Consider the following 26,288-nt stretch of genomic DNA (forward strand, 5'->3'; position numbering starts at 1 on the left):
CTGGGCGCCTGTCATGGCTGCTCACTCAGGGTGATGGGTTAAATGCAGAGGACAAACTTCACTGTGTGCACTATGTGCTGTGCTGCTGTGTATCACATGTGACAATCACTACACTTCACTACACTTTACATTTGACCAGATGGGTAGAGTAGCCAATAATTTTACTCAAGTATGAGTAGCATTACTCCAAAATAATAATACTCTAGTACAAGTAAAAGTTATTATTCAATTATTCAAACAAGTGTAGAAAAGAATATATTGATAGGGCTACTGAAGTACTGAGTTGGATTGTAATATCTCATATATTTTTAGAAACAATCTATTCAGACAGAAATTATTAAATGTAAAGTTTTTTTTTATTTTAAATAAATGAGATAACAATTGTGAATAGTGGTCTATTGGCTTGTGTGTTTCGCTGTTATGCAACGAAGTCATCATTCAATTGGACAGGAGTTAGGATTAATGGTATAGTGTGTGTGTGTGTGTGTGTGTGTGCACTGTACTCTTTTTTTTTACACACATCTTCTGTGATACCACAGAAATTACCCCTCTGTAGTAGATGAGTTGTAATAAAAAACAGAATATATCGGTCTGACAAGAAAAGATGTGAACTGATAGGAGTCAACGAACACCAAAAGCAAGGGCTGAATAAGATGGCAAAAAGAGGAAAAAACAAGTGACAAGGTATAAAGATGAAGACAACGAAAAGATAGTGACTGTGATGGAAAATCAGTGACAATAAAAAAAGATTGTAGAGATGCATGAGAAACAGAGGAAAAGGGAGAGAAAGGGAAAGATTGAGAGGAGGGGGGGTGGGGGGGGGTACATTTGTGAGCATAAGAGGGAGGAGGAGGAGCTCTGGCCTGGGGTCCCTGGGCACAGAAGGTGCTACGATGCTGAGCAGCTCAGAGCTTTGCTTCATGACTCAACAACGCAGGCACATTGCACCAAGTCTGCTGGGTATTTTACTCTTCGTATGACCGCAGACTTTAAAAGATCACCACAAAATAGCTTATCAATCTCATTAAACCTTTTTCAGACCTCATGGTCTCATTTCTTATCTGGAAAATTATACAGCATAAATAAACTGAATGTTTAAAAAAAAAGAGGAACTAGTCAAACCACTGCAATGAAACTGTTCATCAAAAGGCAGTAGTCATTTCCAGTTTTTAAACATTTTTAAGTGTCTGGGTTAGCTTAAATATCAGCTTTGTATTCAAACAATGCAGACACCACACCAGAGAGTCCAGACACAATCATAAATAATATGAACCAAATGCAAAAGGGTCACAACATTTCAAACGGAAGCATTAAACCTTTTGCGGCCACAAAGCCATGGACATCCGTAGAGATCTAACACACCCTGGCTACAGAATCTTCACCCACATGTCGTCTGGAATCTACCACAGAGCCCTGAATGGCCATATGATGCCCAGATTTGACCAGAGGACTCAGTCCTCTGCTGACATCCAGACAACAGCACACATGTGCAGTTCACATCACTGGCACTGGCTGTTTCTGACTTTCGCAATATTTAATCGTAAGCTCCACATCTTGTTATCTTCCTCCCATAATAATCTGAACTATTTGTGCAATTTCTGGTCCACATGTAAATATGTTTATGGCATTTAGCAGACACCCTAATCCAGAAGTTACAGCAACACAATGGTAGGAAGTGGGGTTCGAACCTTTGACTTTTTTCTGTTTAATAGCCGAGTGTCATCTTTTCCCCTCATATGGGGATATATTCATAGTGCTAACTATGTCATGTCTGTCATCTTCAATAACTCACCCATGTTGAATTAATGCACTGATTATGTATGTATTGTTTGGTAGTGGGTGTGGTCCTGAGATGACTATAACAGATCATGTTTGTGATAACAAGCAACCCTCACAATGAGATAACAATTGTGTCCTCTGCTTTTAACCATCACCCTTGGTGAGCAGTGGGCAGCCATGACAGGCACCCGGGGAGCAGTGTGTGGGGACGGTGCTTTGCTCAGTGGCACCTTGGAGGTTCGGGATACGAACCGGCAGGAAAGGAGGGGAGGTGTGTAAGTACTCCTGCTCATCCTAATAGGTTTCTTCTATTTAAAATGAAAAAGTTCACCTTCTGGGTGTCAGAAATAGTTACACACCAACACCAACTACGTGAATTGTGAGTCCCTTTTCTCCAAGACAGAGATAACAATTCCATAGATTCCATGGAATCAAACATCATGGCCTTGTTCTATTATAGCACAGTAGACTAGAATCAATGGTCTAATGATCACTAGGGATCAACAGGCTGCTCCACAGTATTTTTGCAGTGATGGAATGGTGAAACATTCTGAAACAAACAGATTTCTGACTTCTAACACTGAAAACTGCAACTAACACTCATCCACACTGTGTTGCTTTAGCTTGACAAGCCCTGCAATTAGTGACTGGAAGAGGAGGTAAATGACTGAAGGGATCATTCTGCATTTATAAAAATGAAATGTAATGAAATAAGCAGGTACTACCCCGTTAAAAAATAAGAGATATTTGTGGTGTGAAAAGGATGTGGCTCCTCTCCATGACTCCATGTCAGATTGTATCTTTACAAATAAACGGTTTCCTGCGGCGGCGCCAAACACCCATCTCTGCCAGACACGGAGAACAGGACAGCCAATGTATTTCATCCAGTCCTCTGTAAGCAGTACAGACCTTTAAGGTCGTATTAGCAAGGAAGAAGAAGTAGCATCTGATCATGCATCTTACTTTCAGTTGATATACTTTATGTAGTTTTGCTTCGTCAAAGAATTAATATACAGTACAGACCAAAAGTTTGGACACACCTTCTCATTCAATGTGTTTTCTTTATTTTCATGACCATTTACGTTGGTAGATTCTCACTGAAGGCATCTCAACTAGGAATGAACACATGTGGAGTTTTGTACTTAACAAAAAGTGGAGACCTGACCTCCACAGTCATCGGACCTGAACCCAGTCGAGATGTTTGGGGTGAGCTGGACCGCAGAGTGAAGGTAAAGGGGCCAACAAGTGCTAAACACCTCTGGGAACTCCTTCAAGACTGTTGGAAAACCATTTCAGGAGACGACCTCTTGAAGCTCATCGAGAGAATGCCAAGAGTGTGCAAAGCAGTAATCAGAGCAAAGAAACTAGAATATAAAACATGTTTTCAGTTATTTCACCTCCACATAACTCCACATGTGTTCATTCATAGTTTTGATGCCTTCAGTGAGAATCTACCAACGTAAATGGTCATGAAAATAAAGAAAACACATTGAATGAGAAGGTGTGTCCAAACTTTTGGCCTGTACTGTTCACATCTTCTATGTGAAGTGTGCTTACTAGTCCCAGCAAAAGAACATTCTGCACTGTTATTTTAACCAAACAATTTGATAGTTTAGTATTTAATGCAATAGGATCGACCTCCGGAGGAGGGTACGTGAACGTTGCTCCCCGCTTGCATTCACGAGGAATCGGAAGTGTATCTGCGAGGATGCCACACAATTACACTTCAGCTTCTCTGTATGACTGAATTATGCCCAATTACTGGTGGAACCAAACAAAGTGGGCAAACATCCCATGGAAACCATAACATGAGCAAGGCCATCTTTAGTGAATAAGAGCCATGTGTACCATGTGTATCTAAACCATAAGGACACAAAAAGTAGTCATGTCACTGTCCCATGTGTCTCTTCTTTTTTGCACCAGCTGTATAAAACTGTGTCATAAAACTGTATAAAAACTAAAGTGTCAAAACATATGATCAAATATTGTTCCTGGATTCTGCTGACAGACAGTGTCCATGGAAACATTATTTATAACATGTATGTCTAAGACAACAATGAATATAAATATTAGAGTTTTGATTGACATAAATAGAGTATTTTATGGCAGGAGAATTATGCCTCCTCACCACTGAGCTGTGAGGCCTTCAACATATTGACGACAGCTGTGCTTTCACACTTTAACGCCTGGTATATCTGGCTGGTTTTACAGCCTGCAACGTCTTCTACGCTACATTATTAACACTGTACATTATCAGTAACCATAGAAAAGTTAAATATGGTATGATGGATTTACACTGTACATGTATCTCAACAAATGATGACTCCAGCTTTATATTAACTCTAAGAATTATTCTGTTGAAAGGAACCTACAATTTGTCACTGAAAGATTTACTTCGTGACTTTATGTAAAATGCAGACTCTGAGGCCTTTTATATTCTATCATAGCTTTAGTTGAAAACACTCAAAAATTATTTCTTGTTTCTCTGTTATCTCTTTAAAATGCTTGGCTATGGAGTTGTGGATTACAAACTTGATGTTTCAACTCTAACACCACATATCAGTGTCACATCGACAGAATAAAATCAGATTCTTTGTGTGAACCCAGCCTCACAGAGTGTTGAGGGATGACCCCTCAGCACGTGTGTTTAGACAGCTCCCCTGTATTTCATTCTCGGTGTCATAAAACTTCACAAAACAAACATTCTGAAGTCTTTTCCAGCCTCAGGGTGGCGTGACTTTGCACTGGGTCACAGAAGGAGGTATGAGTTTCAAAAAGCTGGATCTCCTCACCCCCACTCCCGAGGACCACTTAGAAGTTTAATTCAGGACACCCACAAAACAGAGAGAACGTTTAACCATACACCAATATTATAATCATATTAGTTTCATTCCAGAGCCAGAACCAGCTATAGGAAGTAGGAAGTGTCTCTAGATTAATGACTGAGTTCTGGAGGTTAGTGGCCCTGCTCCCAAAGGAGAGATCTGTAACCTTTCCTGCACGTAGCAAAACACTTAACCCCACATTATATTTGTCAGCTGCATATGTATCATTGACACAAAATTAAACATCTTCTAATAGTTTTCACAACCTCTGTGTTTAGTTGCCTATCACTTTAGCCAGGGCTTGTTTTGATGTGTGAATGAATTTTTCTTGACCACACATGCCAATTGTTAAACATCTTTCCAAATGCATTCGTTACATTCAAGAAACTCAAATGGACCAAATGGAAGCATAAATCTAAGGTGCAGTCAGTAAAGCAGTATAGCTGTGTCAAGTATCTCTGACCTGTAAAAGTTACCCTCTGCAGTCAAAACACAGTGGTCTGCTAAGGAAAATTAATTAAATTAGAATATAAAAATATATAGAATGAACACTGACCTGAATGAGATATCTGACTAAGAAGCAGTTTTTTACACAATGGCAGATTTTAACCACTTACTTTAATTGTGAAACACTGCAGCTTTTACCATCACTCTTGGTGAGCAGTAGGCAGCCATGACAGGCGCCTGGGGAGCAGTGTGTGTGGGGACGGTCCACCTTGGCGGTGTGGGTCTCGAACCGGCAACCTTCTGATTATGTTTCCTGACCCGCTAGGCCAAGCACTGCCTCAGGCTCATAATCTACAAATTATGAGCATAAAGCACAATTATGCTATCTTCAATATAGACAGGCGTGGGGCTCTGCCAGTGGAAACCACCCTTTCACAGGCGTGCTGTCATTCTTCAGGACCACTCAACATGCTGTAAGTCTCCCAGGTACATGATGCAGCCACTTTCCTTTTTCCAAAGAGAGGAACAAGGTTAACTGAGAAAATAAATACGATCGTATTCAGACACGAACTGCATGAACACAAAGCGACAGTCATTTAAACAGATGCCTGCAAAAAAAAGGATGGTAGTAACCACACAGTGACTAATCATTTCCCCTGACATTTAACAAGATATTGGAAGCCTCTGGTTTCTTGAAATATTTTGTGGTCTCTCTGATATTTTTCCTATTTTGTCTTTTTATTTTTTCTCAAAAATTGATTGTATTATTGAAAGCTTCGGTGGTTTTACTTTCTTATGCATTGACCACTATGGTAACATTACACAATTTAATTTTATTTCAAAATAATCTTAGCTTCTGTTTTCCTAGAGCCAGAGCTGCAGTAAAAAAAAAATATATATATATATATAAAATATATTTTAATTAGATAAAGAGTAGCAGGTGCTAGCAGAAAAGGGACAAACTATGAGTTTTACATTTTTATTGAATAAATAAAACAATAAAAGACAGAAAATACATTCTGATAGAATGAAATTTTGATTACGTTATTATCCTGAAAAAAAAATCGACTACAAAATAATTTTAACACATCTACTGAAATAAATAAATCTCTTTAACCATGACTCATGGTTTCCTCAAAACGGCCATGACTGTCCCCCATATGCAGTTCTAGTGTCTCCAGTGTGTGGACCTGCTCACAGTGAGAGCTCAGTGGACTGTCATGGCAGGCCGGCCCCACTAGCTGGCCAAAACAGACTGAGCTTTCCATCCAGAGTGCCTGCAAGAAGCTAAAAATAAAAACAACAAACAAATAAATTAGTAATATTAAATGATACCTTAACAAAAAAAAGGTTCAGTTGTGAGAAAGCACAGTTTTTATATCTGTGATGGTTTTCTTATCAGGAATCAGTACAGAAAATACACCTGTTTCTCCAATGTGGGCTGACAGATGGGTTGGTGTTTTTGTTTTTGAAGTTGCAGCATCTCATAAAAATGTTCTCATTCTCTGCCTTGTGTACATATGCAGCACTTTAACTGCAGGGTCTCTGGCGAACAAATACAAGGCATTCCCTTGATTAGCAGCTCATTTAGGAGAAATGGGTCACGTTTGCTTATCCTCAGCTCTCTGAAGGGCCGTCAGGCCTGTAGCGGTGAAGGGCTGTTATCTCATCTGCTCTGAGCGCCAAAGACCAGGGAAAGGCAGCATTCCCTTTGTGTGCTCAGTGGAAAAAAACGGCAATGTGAACATCCCTTGAACATTTACAGCTGGTTCACAGATGAAGCACATCAGGCATCTAAAACGTTCATCAATATTAGCACACAGTATAAATGGACTGCAGGTAAAGATGTAGAACAATGAGACCAATAAGAAGAAGTTGGGTTATTCCAGAAGATCTTTCCTCGACTTTCAAGGAATTTGTCTTTCGTAGCACCTTTAGGCAAAACCATTGTGTGGAGTAAGTCCTTGTTGCCACTGTTCCATATTTTTGTCATGATGATGACATTTTATCTGAGTTTTAGAATGCTGTTGGTGTGGGAGGGGAGATACCGTGATCAAGAAGGCGGTTCACCCAGGGCGAGGCTCAGCCATTGCACTTCGGCTGTGCTGACCCCTGCGAATTCCCCTAATGTGGGAATCTCGACTGCATAATTTCTGGTAGTGGGGGACTGTGTTCACGCTCTCCCCTGATATTGTTCGGGGCAGTGGTGGCCTAGAGGTTAAGGAAGCGGCCCCGTAATCAGAAGGTTGCCGGTTCAAATGCCGATCCGTCAAGGTGCCACTGAGGTGCCACTGAGCAAAGCACCGTCTCCACACACTGCTCCCCGGGCGCCTGTCATGGCTGCCCACTGCTCACTCAGGGTGATGGGTTAAATGCAGAGGACAAATTTCACTGTGTGCAACGTGTGCTGTGCTGCTTTGTATCACATGTGACAATCACTTCACTTTAAAAAAAATGCCTTCTCAGAAATATTCACATACTGGACTTGAATGAAAAGCCGAGGTCCCAGTATCATGAGGCCCTGAACAAATGTCACATAAGTCACTGCACTTTTGCTCCAGAGTGGAATGCCAAGCTGTCAGAGTATTTATGGTGTATTTTGTCTAAAGGTGCAGATTATTGTGCACTGATATAGTAGGTATGTTGAAAAAATAAATCAGCCTTATTCTGAATATAACCTTTTTCAGACGTGGGGATCACAAGAACCTTCTGGTTCTAGCGGCAAATATTTTTTTCAAGCAATAACAATAAATTCGAATTAAACTGATCTTGTTTAGTCTTGTTCAGTCTAAAACACTGCAGGATTTTACTTTATTGAAGAATGGACCGTTAATAAAAGTTCCAGACAGTGGCTGAGTGAGGAAAAAATAATCAGCTAACCTCTGGGATGTTTGAGGCATTCACATTCTCAGCCAAAGTGTCCATTTAACCCAAGTTTAGCATGATTTCACTGTGCACCAATTTAAAATCCATCACACAGACAGAACTGGGACAGAAGTCTGCCACTGAGTGTAACTCCTCCGCATGACGACTGTTTCATAAATTTAAAGGAGGCTATCCTACTGAAAGTGAAGTGGCTGACATTGTGAAACGCTGTATCCTCTGCTTTTAACCATCACCCTTGGTGAGCAGTGGGCAGCCATGACAGGCGCCCGGGGAGCAGTGTGTGGGGACGGTGCTTTGCTCAGTGGCACCTCCTTAACTGCTAGGCCACCACTGCCCCACCACTATGTCACTTCTAGGCCACTACTATGCAAGCTTCACCTATAAATGATGCATTAAAAAACATCAGTATAACATCATTTATTTCAATTTCAGACCATAATTCTGGAACCTATAACCTAAAGTTCATAAAAAAGACTTTACAAAGCACTCTACCCTCCCTTGTTATCAGCTCAAACACTGCTAACAACAACAGAAGAGGCTGCTGGAAAGATTGAAGACATTAAGATTACATAACATCTGTACTTAACTCTTCTAAAACCTATTTAATTTGTACCAACTATAAATGAAGAGGAAATCATGAACAGTCCAGTCATCAATTAAAAATGTGGAACAGATATGTCTTCTTTCATGTGAGAGAACACTGTATCCTGGCCACTTTTAAATTGAGCACTGGCGAGAGGCATGGGAAACGAGCCGGGATCTAATCCCTGAATAATGACACGACTCTTCCTATCCAGGCAGATGGCTTAGTGTAGAGTCAGAGAGCAGCCACTCTGCCTCACAGAAGCTACACCCAATGTCCTTAATGAAGAGGGATGCCTGGATGGCTCAGGCCCGGCTCTCTAAAGCACAGTAGTTGGTGGAGCTGCAAACATCTGTCGAAACGTGTCAAGGTCATTTCATACGGTTCATCCATAGATAGAGACAAGCTGGTTCAGACTCTCAGAGGCAATGGGAGTGAGTCATGCAATGAGATATTCTCAGTGCATAAATTCAGTACGTGGAAGACTTTGTGGTTTTCCTTCCTTTGAAATTGTTTATTGGTTTGTTGGTTAGATTAACTGCAGATAAATCAAAACTGTGAATCAAAACCAACCCCATTTTGTTTCACTCTGTGAGAACAAAGTGTACAAATAAAAATAAGACACATAATCCATTGCTCAGTTATTAACGACTGCACCCATAGTCATCTACAAATCTATACCATTGCCTTAATACTGATGGATCAAAGCTTTCTGCTTGAAATCCACAAGACCAAATAAAGTATGACCAAATAGTGACCTATGGCACAAATTGTATTTGTACATACAATTTATTAGGCGTTCACTAACACAGTTCAAGGTTTCCATCTTTTTAGAAAATAGGAATAATCTGTGATGAATTAATAATTCAAAATTTTCAGTGTTTCAGTTTCATCATTTACCGTTGAGTCCAATTGTATTGTGCAATTTCTATAGCTCTAATAGTACATAGAACCACCTTGGGTCCCAGTTTGAACAGGAACCCAAAATAAAGCCTTTGTCCTAGTTTTCCAGAACCAGAAAAACTCACATTAACTGATTTCACTGGAATATCGGCATTGAAAAAAACAGAGGAAAAAGACAGGAAGTGTCCTCCCCATATTTTTTATCAGTTGATAGAGTGAATTGCATTAGCAGAGAGTCCCCCAAAACCGGGCTGGAGGTGCTGATGACTTCATACTTGGCAGAACATGTCCAAGTGTTTCTCTGGTTTTGGCCGGTGGTGTGACCTGCTGTTGCTCCAATGACATAATGATATCATTAAATAACCCAAACAAAGGACAGCCAGCCGAGTCCACTCTTCAAAGCTGACCCACTAACCTGTTCCGTGAACTCAGAAGTGGATTTCCAGTGAGGTATTTCTCTCAATTATATTTAATTGCATCACCAGCAGTGGCCCATGTAGTGAAAAGCTAATTCAGCTAAAACTAAAATTGGTGTCATTATAGAATAGAATTGTTCCATGAGGAATAGCTATAAGGATGAAGAAGATTGTTTTGTAATAAAGGGACCACTAAGGGCCACCATGTCCACAAGTTGCACACACAAGTTCCCTTTCTGTGGAACTGTAAAACAAGATATTGTTTTACAGCGCAAATGGACTTTTGTGTCTTATTAAAAAATAAATATGTTTCAATCCAAAATTAAGAATCTTGGCCAAAAGTTCAGTAGCAGACCCTGATGCTTCAGCTCTCCATTATCAGTCACTGCATCCAGGATCCATATTCACTACTCTATCCAAGAGGCAGTCTTCTTCCACAGAAACCAGGGGAGAGCAGAGGATCACATCTGGCAGATATGGCATAATTTGCTCACTGAAAACTCTTTTAAACTGTAACATGGAATGAGGTTTAACACTGAATATGGATCTCCTGATCTACAGAGACCACATTTCATGGATGCTTTTGGTGGTCCTCCCACAGGGTTTTCACTATGTATCGTAAAAACTACTTTTTGTCCCCGTTCATGAGCTAAGATCCATTCATTTTCAAAGCACTGATAAGCACATATTGAAAAAGCTAAGTTTTTCAAAAAGGTTAAAAAATCCAGTTGCCAAAGTATGAAAAATGGCAAAGAAACAGTCTGTGCCGTTTGACTGTGCTGATGGCAAAAGTTACTTTTACAGTTGGAGGTCATAACTGTAAATTGTGACCAGAACTGTGGTTACCTGAACCCACTGCTGGTTACAGTCTTTTTCGTATCATGTCTCTTTTGTACTCTACAGAGTACTGTGAACATTTTTAAAACAGCTAATCTCAGAATCAGAATCAGAATCTCAGTGTTTTAGTATATGGGCCATCCAAATGCTGCATTGTTCTTGAGGATTTCAGCATACAAACCTCATCAACTCTTTAAATCTGTGCCACAAAATATTTTACATATATTTAGTATTGAGAAATGTTCAGAGGCACCCTGCATGTATGCTTGCTGGAAATAAAATGTATGAACTGGTTTCTGTTTGATTCTCAGAACTGCAATTTGATTTGGTTTAATTTCCAAGACTGGAAGTTGAAATGCTTAGAGTTTTGCATGCACTGAATTGATTATAGTGATCTGTGGACTTTAAACATGCACTTCATCAGTCAGCCTGTACTCACATTGCATTTTTAAATTCAATTTACTTTTGGCTAAAATAAATGCTGGTTTTGCTTTTCTCATTTTGGACAATGAAGTATTCAGATGTCTCTTAAATTGTCACTGGACCTTCCTTTTAACAAATGTCGCCTTCTGTTAAATAGAACCTCATCCAGCATAGATTGCTTCCAGACAGAATCTGAATGTAGTTTTCTTTTGGGTTGCTTCATGTCATAAATTAAACTATATGTTTAAGATTTGATGCAACCTTCTTCACCACTATCTCCTCATCGCTTCTGTAAGTTTGAGGTAACAGCTATTAAATTTGTATGGCCATTATTTCTATACTCATACACTTGTAAGCATTAAAAACTTGACAGTGTTGGGCAGCTGCAGACATTTCAAATGAAAACAGGTCATTCAGAAGAAAATGATGCATAGAATAAATACAGAACTGGAAAAATTCCAGTTGTGTGCCATGTTTGCCTACTTATCCCAGATTACTTAATGTATGGACTGCAAAATGTTATTTCTGAACACATTAATGAGCACATTCTTTATGGGTTCAGAAAAAAATACTGCTACTGGAAACTAGCGCAAAGTTGAAAGTAATAGTTTCTTGTGATGGAAAAAATGCAGACTTCATTGATACCATTCCCAAAGTCTGTCAGCAAATCTCTGTAAATTAAGGTCAATTGAGATGGGACGAGTTCGTATTGTTGGAGGCATCTGTAGCATGGGGACACTTAAATCAACGAGAAGTTTCTGACTCGAAATAATGTGACATTATCCACCATAGGGATGGAATAGGGACTGTTAGTGGATACAGGGGCTAATTATGTATATTATATTGTATCATTTTGATTTTCAGTTTTTTATATTCCCTTGTTTTTTTTTCTTGTCTCATTTGCATAAAGGCTATGTGCATTTGCATATTCCACTGTTATGGAATATCCTGCCGTTATGCCTTTTGGAGCCATGTCCCCTTCTATTGTTTATGATTTATGATGTGTTTTATACAATCACACCTGTGTCCCTCCACCAATATGACAATATGAGTGCTTTTCTTTCCAATCCCTGACATTTATATCTAGCTGCCCACAGTGTAGTCCCTTGCAAGAGTAGCTGTTGGAGAATATAGGTAGTATTCCATCTGGAATCAGAATGAATCTGTTATAAAGAATATAGTATTTTTTGAAGGCTCATAAAATTCTGTACTCAAAATCCTGTGTCTGTAACCTGAGAACACAGTTTTTCTTCTTCTCCTTCTAGAAACAGTGGATTTCCACTACTAGACTTGTTTATAATATGATTTTTGAGAGAATCGTAAAGTGAGTCGAAAAGAAGTGTGACAGGTTTACATTTTCCCCCACTCTGCTCTTGACAAAGAATGTGATGCAGACAATGTCTTCAGCAGATCGATGAGTTGTGGCAGAAAGCTCTTGGCGTAACGGCTTGCGGCAGGCTCCAGGAGTTTTCTGTCTGAGCGTCGCGTCTCCGAGGAGTGAGGCATCACTTCTGCAGCTGTCGGCAGGGCCAAAGGGAGTGCTGAAGCCATAAGAAGGAACTGAAGCATTGCATCGCTTTAAAAGGTGTCAAGGGCCGAGGCTTGATGGAGAGGTGAATGTTAAGGGTGGTTCAGAATGTTAGAATTAACATTCAGAATGTTAATGTGTGGTTCAGAGTAGAAGAATCTCCTTTCTCTTTAACCCATAACTCTGTATACAGAAATCTGGGGTTCTAATATGGTTTGGTTATCTCAAAAATGAAAAATTATAACATTGCAAAAAATGTACAAGTATTATTTTTTAGAAAAGTCCCAAATTCTGTAATATGGTACCAGGTCAGGTACCCTATGTACAGTTAGAGTGATTTACTGAGCCTTGTCATGCATTTAGAGTTAAAATGTTTTAGTTAAAATCTACCCATCCATTTACTATAGGCAGGAATTGCCAGTGGATACTCCATCATAGGGTGAATCGGGTGAACACCAGGAATAGCACGACCACTATTATCAGTAGTGCTAATAAAAATGAGTGAACATCGCATGAACTCCTACTAGCTTCAAGTACATTTTGTTCCTCTCACTGACATGCTGGGACACATACAGCACACACCTTTTCCCACCTTACTCTTAAGATCACGCCTGTTCCTCATTCATATTTATGCTAAGAATTATGTTTTTAGAGCCCTTTTAAAGTGTTCTATAAATCTCCCACAGCTGCACTGCATGAATCATCCTTTCTCCTGAAAAAACATCCTATAGCACCAGAAATGTACATACATTTTATGGTGCTGTAAATTAGAGTGGGCTTTATTAAATCTGAACCGTCTCACGTTCGTCGACATGATACCAGGCATTTTTTCCCACTGTGACCAGGCCTGAGCAGTTTGATTCATCCGAGTTCAAGCATTCGCAGGCGATTATTTAGCATGTTGCTTTAGGAAAAATTCCAGCGAAAATAATTCTTTCAGACTTCCAGAAACCTTTACAGACCATACACCACCATGAGAAACTGAAACAAAGGCAAAATGTGTGATTAAATATATTAATATGTGGTATAGATAAGCCATTTATCTAGTGACAGACTTGTGGCCTCCACAATCTCTTAGATGGGTTATTCCTGAGCTCTACTCAGGATTTCTACTCAAGAATCTCTAAATGGGCCACACCACAACAGGTCTATGGGTGAGACTAATGGATCATGCAGTTACTATAATCCCCCCTCACCTGGGTACAACTCCCAGAAAACCAAAAGTTCCCACCTCAAAATCTAGGCCAGTTGGACAGAGTTGCAAAAAGTAATCCAAGGACCGTCACCCATCATGAGAAGGTGAAGGTCCTTCGTTCATGGCGATTAATAAAGGAATGAACAATTCTGGAATCTTACCTCAGGTGTGGCTGGGTTGAAGGCCACATTTAGGACCACGTCAGTTTGTCTCTGGAGCTTGTGCAGGTAGCTACTGCTCCGGATGTCATACACATATGCCTGTGAAATCACAAATTTTAGTTAAAGAAAACTCTCCTTTCTTTCTTGAAACCTATTAACTAATTAACTAAAATACTTTTTACATTTGGTTTTTGATTTTGATGAACAAAATGAAAATTTACTACAATAAGTATAATTTTTCCATAAAAACTTTAACACCAAATATGACTGAGATAGCCAAAAATAATTATTGGTGGGGCGTGGGGGGTAGAAAGTGAAGCCATCTGCAACTAATGCAGACAAAAACAGATGTGGGGATGTTTGTTACCAGACAGTAAGTAGTCTCATTCCTGCAGATGTTTCCTATTAGAATGACCTGAAGAGTGAACCGAGCTGCACGCTCCCTGAATGAAACCACTGGCTGCTGATAGGAAGAAGCTTCCACGAGCACAAGCACACAGGTAAGGCAGCCACACGAATGTAAAGCCTGGCATATTTCGACAGCAGAAAAAAATGGCTATTGGTAGTGTGGCCTCCCATTCACAAAAAAACCCAACAATGCCATCATTTTAGGCAACTCATAAGCCATCAAATGTTAGTGTGATCAAATGAAATAGAACCAATTATGACATATGAAAGGCCTGTTAGTAATTATTAAGCTATGTAACATTCTTATCAGTGTAAAACAAGTTGTTAGAATACACAAACACACGCTGTATCTCAATTTGTTGCTTCTCAGGAGTCATTTTTGCAGCTTTCTTTTTCTTGAGATTGTGTCATGAAATACTAGGAACAAATGCTTTTGGCTTATTGGAATCTCAGGGCAGCCACAAATAACGGCAGAGTAGCTCGCTACCATGCAAGTCGCCGGCTTCCAAGAAATGCTGTAAACTACATCTATCCACGGAGATCCGCCTATCCACTGCCAAACTTCAGCGATTAATAACAGATATCAGCATTCATATATTATTCAGTGGCTTTCACTGATTACACGTAGAGCCCAGGAAAAAAGACACAGAGGGGGGGCAATCTGCTTAAATTGCGGGTTTCTTGCAAAGTCCGTTTAATATAAATAAGATGGAAAAGTAATTAAGACTAGTCAGTCTGAAAATACATATTTCATAAATGTGTTTTAACTTTGAATAAGCAGTACTGTTAATTCACACGCACATTCTCCTCTCATACATATATTCAATTGGTTTCTTAAGATGAGCCACAAAACCACTCAACAACACGAAGGAATGCACAAAATAAGCGTAAAAACTGTACAGTCCAAGGAATCAGTACAGTAATAAGTGAAGAGTGAAATGATACAGGAGAGGTGATCCTGCATTGCCACACCACCGGGGTATTACCAAAAGGCCTGGTTGGGAAACCCGTTTTTATTAGAGATGGTTATTTGGAATACATTAATCACCAGACAGGATAATGATGGTTGGCAGTCGAGTGTGACCCTCTCTTCCAAAACCAAACCAGATTTATTATTTGATGAATTACTGTTTTAAAGCCCACTCATGCTGCTGTGTCTTATTAAATGGAAAGCTAACCAAACTGCTTACCAAAGTCCCTCAGTAGACCATTTAGTTTGACTTGGGGACTTTTTATGAGAATGTAAGATGCGACATCCCAGAATTACATGGCATGGAAAAAAATATATATATATATATACGGTACTGGGCAAAGGTTTTAGGCAGTAGTTAAACTAGTTTTTCCCAAATGTAACTGTGGGAGGGAATCTAAAACAAATATCTAAAAAAAATCTAAAATAATTACTAAAAAGTGCGAATAATTTAATTGGATTTGAGGAAAATCCAATCTGCTGATCTGCTGGGGGTTGAAATATCTCCTACAAACAAAAGTCTGTTGATGGAAAGCAATATTGTATTGATGCTCAGAGAACAACAGGATAATATGTGCTATTCTCTATACACATTTTTTTGAAAATTTATGAAAATAAGGAGATTCAGCAATAAATTCATATATGATCAACGTTTGAGACATGGGTTTGTTACATTAACAAAAGCGCCTGCAGCTCAGGTTTGAATTGGTGCTGAAGACTTTTGCACAGTACTGTATGAAATACTGATACATTACTGAAGTTTCGGCATAGCGACGAGACCTGTAGCAGGCTCCTCGACATAAATCGCTGGTTGTCGGAGTGGTGTCCAAAAAATAAAGTGGGCTTTATTAATAACTGGCCAATATTTAGGGGGAAGCCTGGTCTTTTTGGGCGAGACTGCATCCACCCCAACTGGGAAGGTGCCCACTCAGTTGTCTAAAAATTTGGCTCATAGTCTTAGAACCAAAAAACAAAACTGACTCGCCAGAGCCGAGACCAGGCAGCAGACAGACCGGCTAAACCGAGTGTCTGCCATTTGCGTAGAGTCGCCACCCAGCGTGTACAATATTGACACTGTGTCTGTACCTCGCTCTATTAAAACAAGAGATTCTACAAGAAACATTAATAATAAAACTCATAAATATGCTGACACTGTGTCTGTTCCACGGACTGGGCGGGGTGTTTGTTTCAGCAACTTACTACCCGTTACTATCACTCCTTCTGAACGTACCACCAGCACCCCCGACATAAGAATAGGATTATTTAATGTTAGATCTTTCACACCTAAAACGCTCATTGTCAATGAAATTATTACAGATCAGGGGTTCGATGTACTGTGCCTGACCGAAACTTGGTTAAAACAAAACGAATTTGTAGCATTGAACGAGTCTAGTCCTCCTGGATACAGCTATGTACACCAACCTCGCTTAACTGGAAGAGGAGGTGGCGTCGCAGTAATTTATAAGGATAACCTCAGTATTACTCATAAACCCGGACAAGGATTTAACTCTTTTGAGATTCTACATACCAATATAACTCATGTAGTCTCACAAAATAAAAATCCTAAATTCATTCCATTGACCCCCTGGACCTTATTCTGAGTTTCTTAGTGAATTTACAGATTTTTTCTCCAACTTAGTGGATAAAGGCCTAATTGTCGGCGACTTTAACATCCACTGTGATAAATTAGAAGACTAAGAACCGCATTCCTGTCTTTATTAGACTCAGTTGGAGTTAACCAACATATAACAGGACCTACTCACGAAGGTGGTCACACGCTCGATCTTGTGTTGACCTTCAGTTTAAATATAGAAGATATAGTTACTCTTCCGCAATCTGAAATGATCTCAGATCATTTCCTCATCACTTTTAAAATATGTCTCAGACACAACAAACTCAATCCCCCTCGTTATAGAGACAAATGGACAATTACATCAAGTACGGAACAGAGGTTATTTAATACCTTACCAGATTTATCAACGCTGATAAACTCACCATCAGACCCCGCTGAACTTGACCAAGCGACCAAATGTCTAGGATTAACACTGCGTAGTACGTTAGATATAGTCACTCCCCTCAAAAGGAAGATAGTAAGAGATAAAAACTTAATTCCTTGGTATAATGATCACACGCACTCGCTTAAGAAGACCGCCCGGAAATTAGAACGCAAATGGCGTCAAAGTAAATTAAACATATTCTGAATAGCTTGGAAGGAGAGCCTACTTAACTATAAGAAGGCCTTAGCGCGGCTCGATCAACGTATCTCTCCTCGTTAATAGACAAAAACAAAAATAATCCCGGATTCCTGTTTAAAACTATAGCCAATCTAACCAGGAATAAGACAGAATGCGACCACTCAATATCATAGTAGCGTTGATTTTATGAATTTCTTTAATACTAAAATTGTCGCGAATAGAGAGAAGATTAAAAGCACAACAAATAGCTCCGCCGATATTTCCATGGAAAATAATCTTCTAATAGACGACCAACGATTAGAACGATTCAACCTTATTAAAGAGCATGAATTAATCAAATTAATCTTGTCAAATCAATGTACTTGCGCCTTGGATCCGATTCCAACAAGGTTCCTTAAGCAAATAGCACCCAATATTATAAATTCTATCCTCAAAATTGTTAACTCGTTGCTTAGCACCAGCCACGTACCAAGTTCATTCAAGGTTGCAGTCATTAGACCCCTGATTAAAAAGCCGGATCTTGATCGCAGTCAGCTTTCAAATTATAGACCGATATCCAACCTTCCGTTCATATCAAAAATCTTAGCCCAGCAGCTGAGCGCATACCTAGACTGTAACAATATCCATGAAGTATATCAATCGGGATTTAGACCTCATCATAGCACTGAGACAGCGCTGGTTAAAGTGGTTAATGACCTGCTGTTGGCCTCTGATCAGGGACGCATCTCGCTGCTTGTCCTGCTTGATCTGAGTGCAGCGTTTGACACTATTGATCACGCTATTCTCCTTGCCAGGTTGGAGAATGTTATTGGGATTAAGGGAACAGCCCTTGAATGGTTCAGATCATATTTGACCAACCGATATCAGTTTGTGGACATCAATGGTGTTTCGTCTTCACATAGTAAAGTAGAGTTTGGTGTTCCACAAGGTTCTGTCCTAGGTCCATTACTTTTTTCTCTACACCTTTAGGCGACGTCATCCGCAAACACGGTATTAGCTTTCATTGCTATGCTGACGACACGCAGCTGTATCTGTCAGCAATGCCAGATCAGAGGCAGCAGCTGAACAATACAGAGAATTGTCTGAAGGACATTAGACAGTGGATGCTCACCAACTTTCTCCTGTTAAACCCTGACAAGACAGAAGCGCTTGTACTTGGGTCTCAAGCAGCCAGGCATAAACTGGCTGACTACACAATAACCCTGGATAGCCTTTCTATCTCACCGAGTATTGAAGTGAAGGATCTAGGTGTCATCATTGATGCAGGTCTCTCATTCAATTCGCATGTACATAATGTCAATAGGATAGCATTCTTTCACCTTAGAAATATTGCGAAAATAAGAAATATCATTTCAATGCATGATGCAGAAAAGTTGGTCCATGCATTTATTACATCAAGGTTAGATTACTGCAATGCATTATTGTCTGGATGCTCTAGTAGGTGCATGAGTAAACTCCAGCTAGTAATGCTGCAGCCAGAGTTCTAACCAGAACCAGGAAATTTGACCACATCACCCCAGTCTTACAATCACTGCACTGGTTACCCATCAAATTTAGGATTGACTACAAAATCCTACTTTTAACCTATAAAGCTCTAAATGGTCTCACCCCACAGTACCTGAGTGAACTTTTGGTTCTTTACGAACCGCCACACCCCCTTCGATCAATGGGTGCGGGGTCACTACTGGTACCAAAGGTGCAGAAGGTCACAGCTGGGAGCAGATCCTTCTCCTATAGAGTGGAACAGCTTGCCTGTCAGTGTCTGGGACTCAGACACAGTCTCAGTGTTTAAATCCAATCTCAAAACCTATCTTGTTTAAGTCCTAGACCCTCAACCCTACAACTGTAGGACTTATTATTATATCATCCCCAACCCTGCACTGACACCATTTGCAGGCTCACTATACCCTGGAAGGGGGTCCCTCTCTGTATCACTCCTTCCCAAGGTTTCTTCCTTTCTTTTTTCTCTCTCCTAGAGTTTTTTTTTTTCCTTGTGTGCAGAAGGGTCAAGTGTGGGGGGGGTGTCAACTGTAGGGCCTGTCAAAGCCCTTTGAGACATACTGTATGTGATTTTGGGCTATATAAGAAATAAATGCACTTTCTAAATGGAAGTTTTATATCTGTACCAAATATAAAATGGCTGCTAAATGGCATTTCAATTGGGCAGGGGGTTAAATAACCAGCCTCTGTGTAGCTCTGCATTAAATAGCTTTCAAATCCCAGCTGTGTCATCTCTGACTCAGGGCCTCTAGAAGCATGAACAGCTCCTTTCTTGGGAGAGATGTTGGCTAAACTCGGTAAACCTGAAGATCTAAACTGGTCAGTGCTCTGCTGGATTGAACGAGGAGGGCCTACAAAGTATTAGACAGGTGGTGGCCAACATTGTGGCAACATAATCACATCTCTTGATATGCCACATGCATCATGAGAAGTTTCTACATTTAACCCCCCCCCATTGATTTTCATAAGACAGGAAGGGTGAACAGTGGGGCGTGGCTGACAGGGACGCCACTCACACAGTTGTCCTCAGATCCAGTGGCAACGTAGCGTCCACAAGGAGAGAAGGCAGCTGTGCACTGGTAACAGCGATTGAGATGACCCTCATATCGCCGCACACACCTGAGTAGAACAGAAAAAAAAATAAAAAATGTAAAGCAGAACACTAAACATGCCAATGGATAGACACTCTAAACATTACTGCATAAAAGCATTTATATGTGAAGATTTTAATGACAAACATTCCAAAATAAGGCCCAGTTTAGTTTTGAAACTATTGTACAAGTGAACAAAGTGTTTTTGGAAATAAGTTAAAAAAAAAAAAAAGATGGCAAAATCATGACCACAGAGAAAAGAAAAGTGTACCGTAATCTTTTAAAGGAAAAGAAACCCAGAATATTATGGAAAATTGCGTAAACGAACATCATTGAGCTGACATGGAGTCATTTGTCCGTTGTGAAATTCACGATGCCCGGGGTTTCAAGGGGAACACATCTGGAAGTGGTTCTTAATGAGGCAGAATCAGTAGGGTATTATTGTCTTTTTTTTTTTTTTTAATGAATCAGGTATCAGAGAGAGCAAGAGGGCACTTTTTTCACGACACCCAACAGAAGAGGAAACAGACAACAGACAGGAGCAGTGGGCTGTTGCCACCATCTCACCTTTATTTACCCACTAGGACACATAATGTCTCTTCCATTTTTTTAACAGTGAGAGCGCAGTGGAAATGGACAATGTGTTTATGTCTCAGCACGACCAGATCAGATTGGCAAGTGCAGGAGCACAGCTGTCTTCAGCGAGACTGGAGCGTCTCAGACAAGCTGTTTATTACACTGTTCTGACGTGCTGATTTTTTACAAGGTTACAAATCTATACACTTGTTCGTTGTAATTTTTGTTGTATGCCCTTTAATGACGATAAAGAAATCTGTTCTGTTCTATGTGGTTTATTAAATTCAAGGTTCATGCAGCAAAAAGCAAAACGAAAGACTCACAAGATGCCTGACCTAAAAAGGGCAAGCAAAAACATCCCAATTACCACCAGGAATCCAGCAGTATTGGACAGACTTGACCTGACAAACAAATCAGCGTTATCAGCATAAATAAGCTGCTCGTGTCTATAACCTGCAACTCTCTCAGTTGAAACATGAGATATTAACTAGTTTTGTAACTATTTTCGGTGCCAATGGATTTTAAGAACAATCACTGAGAAGCTATGAAAGGCGCCCTGGAGCAGTGTGTGGGGACGGTACCTTGATCAAGGGGACCTAGATGAATGGATTCATCAACTTCCTTAGATGTTAGGCCACTGCCTCAATGTATAAATCATCAATTGCTTAGTTCACAGAGAAGAAAAACTTCCACTCATCAAATGCAAAAATATATCAATCAAATGTGACTACATGCCAAATTTTCATCTTAAAAGCTGAACTTTTAGTACGTTTTACCCAGAGAATGGTCATTTTTACCCAGATAACTGAATTGTCTTTCCTGGGCCTAGACGACCAGCTCACCACCGGTCCAAAAAGTTACAAAAATGCACTAAGTAACATCAAATGGCCCAACCAGTTGTTATGACAATCAGGATAATTGTGTAAAATAATACAATAAATATTAAAAAGTTTGCAACCATATGTTCTCTCCATTAACCCAATTTTTTTCCACAGAAACCTGGAGAGAAAATGGTTTTGCATGCTATGATTATGTGTTTCCTTTTCCTTGCCCATTCACTCTAACCCTAACCCTTCACAAGGATGGCTGTAATGTGAGATCAGGACTTTGCCAACAGGGCGAAGGGCCTCTATTTTCCCTTGTAGAAATAGTCTGTCTCTCCGGTATTTTCTTACAGTGAATCTTTATTTAAAACCATGGTTGTAATATTATACAACCAAAGCATTTTAGCCAAAAAGTAGATGTTCCTGAAGGTTTGATGCTGATGCTGCAAAAATGGCTGTATTGCCTCATATTTGACAAGGAAATAAAACTTTGCTTTGGCATCCAGTCTTTCTCCTTTTTTTTTTTTTGCTCTGAAAATGCGCTTTATGGGAGTCCTGTGTCACTGCAGGAAAATATAATGATGCCACAAACAAACACACAGTGACGTGCATACACATGAGGGATGCAACAGAAGAACAAACAGTGGTCACCCCAGTGGTCCCCTTGGCTCGGATATCCATAGCCCATAAAACACAGAGTGAAAACTTGCAGGAATGGTTGTGGTATCCATGGCTTGTGCTTGTGTGTGCATGTGTGCGTACGTGTATGTGTGCGAAAAAAGGAGTGTGTGTGTATGTGCGTGTTGGGAGAGGGATAAATGGAAGAATACAGAAGGTGCTGCACAATATTCCGATATTAAAAACACAAGGATCATTCACCCTTACACTTAACCCGCCTTAAACTGACTATAAAACCAATAGTTGCACTTAATGAGAAAATGATTCCTATAGCAGCACTGAACAACAGGCACAGCCATATAAACCCAGTTTATGAGCAGAGTTTATGAAGAGTCACAGTAATACCATTAATTAATTTCTATAATGATTCTGCTCAGACCGCCAAAGTATTTCCTGATGAAGAAAATGTTCTCCAGGCCACACAAACATGAAGAAAAAAAAAATACACATTAGAATTCTAATATGACTGCCAGGCACCGTTCTTACAATGAAACTTTCTATGAACCCATTTGTATTGCATCTAAATTGACAATTAATTCAGAAAAACAATTCACGGCTGTGCATGTTTTCATGCTCGCAATCACATTGCCCACAATGTGGTGCAGCAAACACAAAGACATCAACCCCATGAGCTCAGAATCCTGGTCTGTGCCATGTTCTTCTTAATAAAAGCATCATTTTGATCCCAGTCATGCATGCAAAATGAATACCAGAACTCTCCAACAATGACGTTCGTTGTATCGTGCTCAATGCGAGTCAACCAGCGAGTGCTCATTAATCAGAACACAAGTTCATCTTACCAACAAACAACACCTTTAATCACAAACATATGATGGGAAACGTATTGAATGCTACTGGAGATTCTAACGCTGGTTCTGCCTCTCTCCTGGGCTGAGGCAAACAGCAGCACCATGAGAGCCCCGGGTTCCCATGGCTCCCATCTGAGAGGAAGTGATGACCACGGAGTGCTAGCGACAGCAACCAGCACCTCTGCCAACACCCAACGCTGCTTCCAAAATCCACAGAGCTGCAGGATTCTCTTGGCTCTGATGTGAGCTTGCCCACCGTGGAGCAGCTGGATAAGGCGGGTGAATATATACATTATTATATCTATATAATTCAGTGTTGAATTAGATGTTTTCCACCATGTTGTATGTTCAGAAAGAATAAGAAGACACACCTATAGACAGATTCCTTCCACAGAATGGACGCAATAGATAACAGGTAGATGTCGAATAAAAAAAGAAAAGCAATTTTATATATATAAAATTTACAGTCTCAGTGACCCTTGTTTTCTCAGAGCAGACAATAGGACCCTGACCAGAACCTAGCCTTAAATTCATTAAAGAGCGGAGAAGTTTTCCACCAACGTCTGGGCTTTAGATGAGTGTGTGGAAAAAAGTCTGAGACATTATATAACTATAAAAAAGAAGCAATGATTTGCATTGGCTCAGTTAGGGCCAACAGGCCAAAAATGCTTGGTATTGTGTGCTCTGATAATCCCTCCATCTTAAGTATCCTTAAACGGTATGCAGAGTTCTCTGAACTCACTAATCAACTCCCTGTTTTGGGTTTGGCTACCAGTTCTGCATTTAGAACTGGGGAGACTTTCTGTTCACAGATGTTAAGACGTTTGGGTTGTATAAAAAGTGAGACTGTGAGAACAAACCCCTATTTCCTGCAGTGGGGGATCCAAGCTTGAATTTGAGATTTGCACGTTGTGGTGCACTTTATCCTGTCAATTTCTTTTATATGGAGCTTGTGGTGCTTCATGGGGTTAGGATACTGTGTCCCCGAGGATTTAGCAGTGAGAAGGGATGGTATTTTATTGCTCACCACCGGATTTAGCAGCCCAGGCTCCACCTAACTTCAGAGCAATCCTCCACACTACATCAACATGAGGCGCACGAGCACGGTTTGCCCAGCAAGAGTGAGCGAATGCCCTGGCTGCCAAGAACATATTCACAGGACCTGTGGCTGAGGAGTGTGAGAAGTCTCTCCCTAAAGATTTTGGGGTCAGCATTGCTGCATAACAATAAAACACGGTAAACGTGGTTCTTTGCTCCAAACATTACGTAACACCAACAACATACACCAGGATTTATGGAAATAATCAAATATAACAAGGAAGGACTGCTTGCAAGTTATCAGAATGACGTAAAGCAGGAACTAACTTCCCACCCAGTGTGTATAGGTGTGTAATTCTTTCTGATACCCAGAAGATGAATATTAATTATGTTTTTATGTAAAATGAGAGGATGCTTCCTAGGGCTGTGTGATATGGCAAAAATAAATGATCACGATATACTATCCCATATTGAACAATTCGATTTTTTTTTAACACATGAACCCATGACTTTCGCTGCCCTTGGCTCCATTTTCAGCCGTTTTGCGCTATGCTAGCTTTACACCAGTGGTTCTCAAACTTTTTCTGCAGGGCCCCCCTTTTCTAGATAGGAACATTATCGAGCATTATCGTGCCAAGTATTTCAGTGCATTCAACAGCAGAGATTAAATTGTCGGGGTGAAACAGGGGAGTCTGCTGTGGGCGCCAGACTAAAGATGTGACCAATGGAGATGACTGATCATCCAGATCATCCAGATGACATTAATAACATTGAAAATTATGCAAAATGTTCAATGTATTTGTTCATATTTAACTAAAATTTGGGAAAAGAATGGAAGGATTGGTATTCTTTGGAAACCATTATGGTGCCCCAATTTTCATCTGATTTAAAAATCTTACCACTGTTTGAAATTCTGGCTGGTATAATTTCTAAATTGGAAATCAAAAAGAAATGAAACGTTTATGCATATTTTATCTGTACAATTTTGCTGTAAATAAGTTCAGTGTATAATTTCTAATGCCAATGAATTCACTTCAAATCAGGCTCCACTGTTATCGGTTTCCGAAGTTATCGTTACCTCCTCAAGAGGTTAAATAAATCCTGTCCAGCCTGTAAACTGATTGTCTTACACACGTTCTCTCTGTCTCTCTGTTGTTCTGTTGTGTGCATGCTCTTGTTTATGTGTTCTAGTTTTCGGGATATTTTATGCAATTTGGCAGCATCAGGGAGCCGCTATCAATATGTAGGAGATTACTGGAAAAAGGAGACTTGGGGTATCTGGTAGCCATGTGTCTCCATTGAAAAGACAAAAGATGTTAGTTTCTGCCATTTTATGCCCAAGGCTGGTCACCAAGATCGATATCATCGATCAAGATCGTATAATCGGCCAGCCCTAATGCTTCTTCAAAGGTAATGCTTACCTTCTCTATACATGCTTACCTTTTCTACACTTCAAACATAAAATCATATAAAATTGGTAATACTATATGAGATAAATATTGGGTTGGACAGATAAGTGACATTTATTTCTATTATTGTCACGTTTCAGTTAACTGTGCAGTTGTGCATTTAATTGCTCCAGTCAAAAATACTGATTATTCAACAACCAATGACTTAGTGTTCGTAAAAACACATCAGGTCTTGAACCTTCTCTACAATTTGGCCATAACAACAAAAAATAAAATATCATGAGCCTTAGCATCACAACCTTCTGCTGTCATTCATTTAACTTATAGGGAAGAAATGAAAGTTATGTGCCACAACAAAACCACCTGAAGAAAAGTAGATGTTATGCACATTTCCACAGAAACCCAATTGGCACCACTCTGTACAGCACATTCTCCAGGACACTTGGCAAAGCGTCTCCTGAGGCTGGCTTATTTCAACATCCCACTGGGAGAGCATGAGAATTTAAATACAGCCTAACACAGTCTTGGCAAAGATTAACCTTTTCGTCTGTAAGAAATCCCTTCTGGTAAACTGTCTGCAGCTCTTTTCTAGCTGCATATCTAACCCATGCACTGCAGAAAAAAAGGGTTGCAGCAAACAAGCACTAGAAAATCAAAGTGTTGGTATCGTCATGACACAGGGGTGTCTGAGGTGGGCGCCAATGAGATGTGACCAATGGAGATGACTGATCATCCAGACATTACTGTTGTGCAGACGACATGAATAACATTGAAAACTAATTATGCACTTATGTTAAATGTTTTTGT

The 26,288-nt window shown here is 40.0% G+C and overlaps 1 protein-coding gene and 1 non-coding gene across 2 annotated transcripts in view; one reads left to right on the plus strand and one right to left on the minus strand.

The window, feature by feature from the left end:
- Positions 1-6,016: 6,016 nt before the first annotated feature.
- wdr27 (WD repeat domain 27) overlaps positions 6,017-26,288 on the minus strand; it is a 44,606-nt gene continuing 24,334 nt past the window's right edge. Inside the window, exons 22-24 of the mRNA XM_028988755.1 lie at positions 20,073-20,175; positions 13,984-14,082; positions 6,017-6,338 (exon numbers count right to left, since the gene is read on the minus strand). Coding sequence (XP_028844588.1) covers positions 6,270-6,338; positions 13,984-14,082; positions 20,073-20,175 — 271 coding nt within the window. The 3' untranslated portion in view covers positions 6,017-6,269. The remainder of the gene's footprint in view (positions 6,339-13,983; positions 14,083-20,072; positions 20,176-26,288) is intronic.
- LOC114796256 (U1 spliceosomal RNA) lies at positions 7,076-7,239 on the plus strand. The gene has a single exon (XR_003750651.1). It is a non-coding gene; the product is annotated as a U1 spliceosomal RNA (small nuclear RNA).

Source organism: Denticeps clupeoides, chromosome 8, assembly GCF_900700375.1.
Source record: "Denticeps clupeoides chromosome 8, fDenClu1.1, whole genome shotgun sequence".
Taxonomy (NCBI): Eukaryota; Metazoa; Chordata; class Actinopteri; order Clupeiformes; family Denticipitidae; genus Denticeps; species Denticeps clupeoides.